The sequence below is a fragment of the Gossypium hirsutum genome, chromosome A05, assembly GCF_007990345.1.
Source record: "Gossypium hirsutum isolate 1008001.06 chromosome A05, Gossypium_hirsutum_v2.1, whole genome shotgun sequence".
Classification (NCBI taxonomy): domain Eukaryota; kingdom Viridiplantae; phylum Streptophyta; class Magnoliopsida; order Malvales; family Malvaceae; genus Gossypium; species Gossypium hirsutum.
Genome location: NC_053428.1, coordinates 606,838 through 615,586, shown reverse-complemented (window position 1 = coordinate 615,586; position 8,749 = coordinate 606,838). Strand labels below are relative to the sequence as shown.

Below are 8,749 nucleotides of genomic sequence, written 5' to 3'. Positions count from 1 at the left end.
AATGAATTTTATGAGACAAGGTTAGAATGAATTCGAGTTCCCCTGTTTTGACTTTGGAAAATCACCAAAAATTGGAGAAAATTTATTAGAGACTCAAATTTATATTTTTAGAATCCTTAATGAGTCTATTTTCAATAGAAATCCACAAGAACATTATCCGAGTTCTGTACTGTGATATAATTAATTTTTAGTGAAAAGAGGTCAGAACTGTCAGATAGTGAAACAGGGGAAATTTAAATGAATAAACTGTACTAATTAGCTAAATCAAAAATTCTGAAAATTTTATGGTGGAATGATATGTGAGTCTAGTTTCAGGAAAAATTTACGGATCTTAATTTGGAGCTCTGTAGCTCGAATTATAAATAATTGAGTGACTATGACTCATGTGAACAGCTTGATGTGAGTATTAATAAGTAAATTGTGAAATTGTACTCACAAGAATGTTATATACATTAAGGGTGTGGAATGGAGAGGAGGAGGAGGAAAACAAATGATATATGTTTATAAGAAAACAGTATGAGAACGATACATTTCATGACATGTATATATATGACTAGTTTCAATATGATGTTTGTTGGGTATGAAGTTGGATTGAAATGTCTAAGGCAAGTATTTTATTCCGCGCATCTGAAATGTGGTATTTTATAAAGATATGATCTAGCTTTAAATATAAATGCTTGATGATTAAGCTGAAAATATTTGGTAAGATGATAATCATGGTATAAAAGTATAAGTGGTACCATAATAGACAAGGTAAAATAAGTATGAGAGACACATGTATGATGGCATACAAATGCTATGTTTGTAGTTTAATTGAGAATGTTTAATCATTAAATGAATACCATGTTATATGCTTTTGATTTTGTATAAGTGCGTAAGAGATTAAGATTGACCAAGGCTTAGAAATAGCTTAGATATTGACCACACAGGCAGAGACACGGCCGTGTGTCTCAGCCGTATATGGAACACGACTTTAGAATACGGGTTAGGGGTGTTACATAGCTTAACAAAGAAAGCTTCTTGGATAATGATTTATAGCGTAAGAATAATTTATCGATGGCCATTAACATTTTGTACTTCTGGAAGCACATTATCTAATAAATTGTGACCATTTCAATTTCATATTTTTTCATGACAGGAGTTGCATATATTGAAGCAGATCTTGCTAGTAATGAAGACGACTCTGAACAACTAGAGGTATCGTTGCTAGTGGAGGTATTACTATTAGGCTCCACTGAAGAAGCTTCAAAAGGATTTGAAGGTGCAGGAATCTCCACTCCTCCTTCCAACATATTCACCACGATGCTCATCAAAGGCCTCGATTCAGGCCGATATTGAATGCACCACAAAGCTGTTTTCATCATTCTCTCCGCCGTATCTCTATCAGCATCCTCAACTCCGCAGACCATCATTAACTCCACATAATTTTCAGCCTCAGTATTTTTCCATACCCATCTTGGAAACCATTCTTGGCTTTCAGGTAGATTTATATCAAGGTTCTTCTCTTACCAATGATCTCAAACAATAACATCCCAAAGCTGTAAACATCACATTTATGTGTAATAGGATATGGCATCCAAAGCTCTGGTGCTGCATGTCCAGGAGTACCCCTTCCTCTTGTCATTGTTACATGTGTCTTTTCCCTGTTACAAAGCTTGGCTAATCCGAAATCCGCCACTTTAGGCAAGAAGTTGGCATCCAATAGAATATTCCCTGGTTTTATGTCGTAGTGGATAATCCGTTGTTGGCATTCTTCATGCAAGTAAGCAATCCCTTTAGCAGTGCCTAGTGCTATTGCTTGAAGCTGTTGGAATCCCAGTTTCTTGTCTTCACCAAATAAAAACTTGTCAAATGAACCATTTACCATGTACTCGTATACAAGAGCTCTAAGATTCAGGTCGAAACAGAAACCGTAAAGTCGAACCAGATTAACATGGTGAACTCTTCCAATTGTACTCACTTCCGCCATGAACTGCTCTTCTATCCTTTTATCGGAATCTCCATGCAGGACTTTGACAGCTACCATGGTTCCGTTACTAAAAATTCCTTTATAAACAGTTCCAAAGCCACCCGAACCAAGTAAATTGGTGAAATTATCGGTCGCAATCCGTAGCTGTTGGGAGGTAAACCGACTAGGCTTCTCCTTTTCCATTTCGTTCAGGAATTTATCCATGTTTAGTGTTATAGATTGAGTTTCTGGGCAAACACTATCGCTGCTTTCTCTTCCAAGTCTTTCACGGCATAGACGGCATACGTATGCTATAAAAAATACCTTAATAAGTAAGGCCACTGCAATATGTAAGAAATATTAGTTAGAATTTACATGAATCCAAACAAAAAGCAAAGCAATTGAAATTATACCTATAGTGGCTACGATAATTATAGTAAGGGCCTGGTTGAACGGCTTAGTGATTTCTTTTATATCCGGGAATTGATCATCGCCATGATCACCTGTCCCTGGAATGGACCTGAAAGAAGACATAAAAGTGCAGCAAAAATAGTAGATTATGTATGTTGATTAACTGATTGTAAATCGCCAACGTGCACGCACAAATTAAGGAAAGAATGGTATGGTAAGGTTGCACAATTTCTAAGAATTTTCGAAACTGGACTTTACTCGTTCAACTCCGTGTCTTGGTTGATAATTAAAATAGGTAAACTATTGCTAAATTATGGGTATATTTTTATTTTGGTCACTTAATTAAAATAGTTACAATTTGATCCCTGAACCATTAAAAAGCTTTCATTTAAGTCATTAGACTATTAAAATCGATGTTATATGGCTTTTTTTGTTCTCATTGTCTACCCTAATTAAAAGCTCTCTTTCTCTTTCTTTTCTAAAATTTAATTTTTTTCACGAAACAACTTTGGATGTCACGACGAACCAAAATTCAAACAATTTTTCTCAATCTCCAACATTGATTGTCAAATTGATTTGGATCTAAGGTATATTTTCTACTAGTCTATGAAATATTGATTCACCATACCAATAATCGAATCATCATTTAGAACTCTCCGACAGAATTAAAAAAAAAATTATTAGCCCAATGATTTAAATAAAAACTTTTGGATAGTTTAATAATTTAAATGAAAGTTTTCGAATAATTTAATGATCAAACTATAACTTTTTTAGTAAGTGACCAAAATGAAAACTTACCCATAATTTAATGACTAATTAGTGTAATTTACCAATTAAGAGTTGAATTATCTCTTCCGCTTCCTTCAGTCATAATTTTCAATGAAATATCTTGATTAACATTCAACATCAAAAGCCTTGTATTATTCACCATGAAAACTACACGTGAAGGTATGGTTGAGTTAATTAAATGCTTAGATAATTAAACCCTAAACTTTAAATCCTTAATTAAATATAAATGGCATGAAATATTAACTTTAGTAATCAATATTTAAGACGTAAGGGGTAAAAATACTTTGAGAAAAAAGAGGGTCAATTCTTCCAGAAACTGAAATAAAAATGATAAAAGATGAAGAGAGGAGGCTACTTGGGATCAAATCAGCTGGGTAATTAGGATTAATTTTGAAGCCCCTAAAATATCATCAGTTTTAGTGGTTTTCAAAGCATATGGTTTTATTTTAGGCGACCTTTTATTTTCTTTTTTGATTATTGTGTAATCGGGACTTTATTGTGTTTGTTTCTTTGGATCTGTTAACTGATTTAATAAATCCAGATGGTTAAGTTTAAAAGGAATGTAAGGGAAAAAAATTGTTTGCGAAGACCTTAAAGTCTTAGAATTAAAAACCTTAGTCAATAATAATAGTAATAATAATAAAGAAAATGCAAGATCCCTCTTTCGCAATTTTTTTTAATTACAGAATACATCAATTAAACGGATGGGGCACAACAACTACTACCCTATATATATATTACCTACCTGTCTGTCTGTCTGTCTATCAAATACTGCTATATCCTAAGAAGCAAGAATAATCCATGGTGAGTATTGTCAGGCAGTTCACACAAACCTTACAAAAATAAACCAAAACAAAAGAACAATTTTTCCAAGTTTCTCATTTCAAATTTTTATCCCGAGCCAGACCAACCTGGTACACCACATGGCTTCAACTATTACAAAAGTCACTGCCATCACCACATCATCTTTTTCGTCTCGTCTCTTTTCTTTCTTTTTCTTTTCTTTTCTTTTCTTTTCCCTTTTTTTCTTCCCTATTAACCAAAGGGTCTTCACCAATCCAGTTGTGAGAATTGTATCTCAATCTTGGAAGTGGTGAAACTCATTTTGAATGGATAACGGATTACTATTTTATTTTCCTCTTTTAGCCATGACAATGATGATGATCAGATAACCGAACTTGCCAGCGATAGTTCGTGGAGCTCAGTTAACATCCACTCCTCACCTGTTTGCCCGCCGAGTACAATCGCCCTTGTCCCACCAACAACACAAGTACTGTGACCCCAAGCAAACCTCGGAGGTCGCCCTGGCACATTCAGTATCCTCCACGTAGGTTTTTCATCGGTTGGGTCCAGGATATAAAGTTGGGAAGCTGAGTGAAGACCAGCAACAGACCCACCAAAGATGAGGATTCTTCCACCAGGAAGGCTCACAGCAACATGATCGAGTCTTGGAGGGGGAGCTATGCCACCTGGATTTCCAGCACCAGGCATTCCACTCCCAGTTACACATCTCCAACATGGTTCCTCTTCACTTAAATCCATCGTGAATACATCACTGGAACGGAACCGGAGTGGACCACTCTTAGCAAGACCCCCAAACATCAGTATTTTCCTACCACCATATACTGACAGTGTGTGACCCAAGCGTGAAGGTGGGGTCCATGCTACAGGTATCTCTCTCCACACAGGTTTTTCCATTGAAAGATCAAGCAGGAAAGTATCACTAAGCAGTACTCCTGAATCTGCACAACCACCAGAAACAATCAGCTTAGTCCCATCGAGAGTGCAGGAGCTGTGCCATGATCTAGGAAGTGGTGGAGCCAATCCTGAGATCTCTCGCCAGGTTGGAGGCTTTGCATCCAAATCTAGCACAAAAACATCATTGAGCAGGCCCTGCCTTCCACAACCTCCGAATACCACCAGATGAGACCCATTTACACAAGATAGTGTATGTCCCCAACGACCTGGTGGAGGAGAGCTCACCTGGACATGTTGCCACTCAGGGTTGCTTGAATTTAGATCCAACACAAAGGTGTCATTCATTGGTTGCATGTTTACCCCTTCACCACCAAAAAGCACAACACGATTACCAACAGCACAAGCACTAAAGTTGCACCGTGAAGGTTCAACAGCACCTCCAACAGTAAGTTTCCTCCATGCAGCTGCTTCAAGAGTGGTCAATTCCCTTGCCAGCCTTACCCACCCAAGTCTCTTAGCACCAGGAACCGTCTCTAAAACACGAGTAGTCTCACAACCCCATGCATTTTGACAGACCATCCGCCAAAGATCCTCATTTTTTGTCAGCTCATAAAGTCGCCTACAGACGGAACCAACTGATGCAATATCTCTTGGTGTCAATCGTGAAAGTATCTTGAGAGACAGCACCTCATCACTCAATTGCAATATCCCACAAAGCCCACGAGAGACATTTCGGTCTCCAACTACAACAGGACAAAAAGCAGAAAATCCAGATCGAGAACGATCAGATGACTTCAAAGACTCCTTTATAGAAGTTACTGACACTGGACCTAGATCAATGTTTGCCTCTGTGAAGAACTGGATCCCAATAACATGAGTGATTGTCTCATCATCTCCATATATAGGTGTAAGACGCAATCTGTTCATCAATGGAGATCCATCCTTTCTAAAATTCAACAACTCGCCTTGGAATTCAATTCCCTCGTCAAGGCATCTTCGTATTTCTGAAACAACGGTGGAATCCACCAATGGGTGTCGTCTTTTTGCAAATGGTCCTCTACATTGCAAGAAACGGCTGAAATAAAACACACTAAATATCAGAGAAAAGCAGAAAAACTTACAACAATCAGTAACTCATCGCAAGATGAATGGTAATTATACTTTTTTCTCTTTCCACGAGAAAATTTGTGGGTGGCAAAGTGCATAACTTAAGTAAATAGAAACAATAAACAAAAATTTGCAAGACAACTTTAGTAAGTAGTGTACAATATCAATAATACAATATGTGGAGTAGGGGGTATGAGACTTCAAATTTAAAATGAAGCTCCATTCATTGGAACAAAAAGAACACAAAAGGATACATTTTAGAAAAAAAAGTGGCAACACAACATAGAGTAGTCATCAAGGCTTCACCGTTAGCTCCTCCCTCATGCAGTTGTAACAAACAAGTATAAATAACCAACACAAACAGATATGCAACTTTAGAGGCCTCATAATGCCAAGGAAAGTACAAATTAGCATCTCTAGAACACATGGCTATCTATCAAAGTAGTTTCATTGTGCATTGAAAACATGAGCAACAAATATCCAAAACCATTCAAAAGAACCATAAACAACAATTCTATGGAAAAATAAGAAACAATAATATAACACAAAACATTAGCTAAAAAAAGAAAAACTTCCTCAAGTAAACCTTTTATTGAGATGTAAAACAAAGATGCAAAACTACTCAAAAGAACAATCAGTGGTTCAATTACGCAAATTATACTATGTAAGTCTGAAATTGGTGTAGCTTACAAATATCAAAGAATAATAGAAATCAAAGATAATGAATAAGATAGTCACAGTCATCAGCTTCAACTTAAAACATAGACAAACAGAGAAAGAGAAAATTTTTACAGCCATTAATATAGAAAGATATTAATAGTTCATTCTATCCAATTGCATTCTTTAGAAACAACAGAAAATATAATATAAAAACAGAAGGTACCCCCTAGGGCAGGAACCTTTTATCAACATTAGGATGATTTGAAGCACTGAAAGTCTAATGCAACCAAGATGAAGTAAAAAAACAGCACATATACAAATCAACAAGCAGCATGCCCACTTGATATAAGCTTCCAATCCCTAATCTCAATATTAATATCACAGTGATAGGCCATCAAAAAAATATATCACGCTTCTAAAGGTATAAACTAGTTAAATACCAAAAATGATACATGGGTTGAACTGTTGAAGGTTCTCCTTCTAGTGTAAATCCTGTTCTACTGGAACCACAGAACATCTCAGAACATTCAATCTCAAAGTTCACACCAAATCTCCCCCAGATCAGTTACTTCCTAGTTAATGTATACTTTGTAATACATTCTGACCAAACATTTTATTTAAGGAAATCAATACCATCAGTGCTAATTTTAAGTTGGTTCCAGACAGATAATATGAGGCACTGCCACACACCTGATATGATGTGCATGTTACACTGCCTGAACAATCAATGAGGGTAGCATCTTTAAAAAAAAAAACCCTTACATAGAAACTTCAAAAGGGCACTTCCCAGATCTATATTCATTAAACTGCAAACGAATTTTGGGTTTCTCAGTAGAATAGATAACATGTCACAAGCTAAGTAATATTACATATCTTGGAATATTTTCAACAATCTTTAGCCATAAACACAATAACCCCCACCAAGTGCCAAATAACCATTAGGGAAAAAAAGGTGGATAAAAAAAACCCAATAGGGGTTTTAATTAATCAATAAATTCTACCGCAGAGAACTAAAACAATAGTATATTTTATATTATATCTGCACCCATTTCATACACTACAGAAAAGCAACCTAAGAATCTAAAAAAAGAGCTCCACCCAAGTGATATACGGAAAACAGAAACAAAAAATATAAGAGATAAATTAATAACAATTCTCAAACAACATAAAGGAAGCAGAAAACGTAAAAGGGACTAACCAATTGCGGCCAAGAACTTCCTCGGCGCGATAACCGGTAACCATCTCAAAGACGGTATTGACATAAATGATGGGATGGTCGGACTCGAGAGCATCGGTGACGACAAAGCCACAAGGAGCTGTTTGCAGAGAGGTGGGAATAGGGAAAGGAACAGGGGCGCCATCGTTGAGCAAGAAGCCCTCGTCTTCATCTCCACTCAGATCAGAATTACTATCCCACTCCATATATTTCTAGAAAAAAAGGGGAAAAAGAGGCAATCGAGGCGGCGGGGTGTTGTTCTTCAACCCATGGAGAAGAAGAGGGAGATAGCAGAAGAAGAAGGGGATGGAGCTGGGATTCAGTGCGAGAGAAGGGAAGGGGGAGAGATAATGATGAGTGGTGTGCAATGTTTCGGCAAATTAAGCTAAGGCCTATGGTGAAGGAAAGGGAGAGATAGACAGTTGTACACATTACATTTCAATTGTGCCTTTCTCCTTGTTCGGTCCAACTATCTTCGCTTTTGGGCTTTTCTCATTAAATTTTGGGTCAACTAAATGTGACTAAACTATTAATAAATTTGTGACTAAACTATTAATAAATTTACGTTTCAGTCATTCAACTTTAAAAAGTTATAAAAATGGTCATTAAACTATTTTAAAGTTTTCATTTTAAGTCACTAGACTGTTAAAATCGTTGTTGTATAGCCTTCTTTGTTCACACCGCCTGCACCAACCGAAGGCTCTCATTCCCTTTCTTTTTTACAATTTTTTTATGAAACAATTTTGAACATCATAAATCTACAAATTAAAATCCAAACAGTTTTCTTCTCCAATCTTCGACATTGACTGCCAAATTGACTTGTATCTAATATATGTTATTCTACTCGTTGATGAGTACTAATCCACCATACTGATCATTGAATCCACACTTGCAACTCGCTAGCCGGATTTTTAAGAAAA

At 36.5% G+C, this 8,749-nt stretch overlaps 1 protein-coding gene and 1 pseudogene across 1 annotated transcript; both read right to left on the bottom strand.

Annotated features, from left to right (window-relative positions):
- Positions 1-1,003: 1,003 nt before the first annotated feature.
- LOC107903304 (rust resistance kinase Lr10-like) lies at positions 1,004-2,977 on the bottom strand (annotated as a pseudogene).
- An 833-nt stretch (positions 2,978-3,810) lies between these two features.
- Positions 3,811-8,286, bottom strand: LOC107907349 (adagio protein 1). The gene is made up of 2 exons (XM_016834697.2): positions 7,812-8,286; positions 3,811-5,921 (listed from the first exon to the last, which is right to left on the bottom strand). The coding sequence occupies exons 1-2, from the start codon at positions 8,033-8,035 to the stop codon at positions 4,313-4,315; spliced, it is 1,833 nt and encodes a 610-aa protein (XP_016690186.1). The 5' UTR covers positions 8,036-8,286; the 3' UTR covers positions 3,811-4,312.
- Positions 8,287-8,749: the final 463 nt, after the last annotated feature.

Excerpts from the sequence above, each read along its gene's own strand:
- LOC107907349 (XM_016834697.2), bottom strand. The coding sequence starts at position 8,035 with ATGGAGTGGGATAGTAATTCTGATCTGAGTGGAGATGAAGACGAGGGC. Across the intron at positions 5,922-7,811 it reads GAAGTTCTTGGCCGCAATTG|CCGTTTCTTGCAATGTAGAG; the intron begins GTTAGTCCCTTT and ends GTTTTATTTCAG.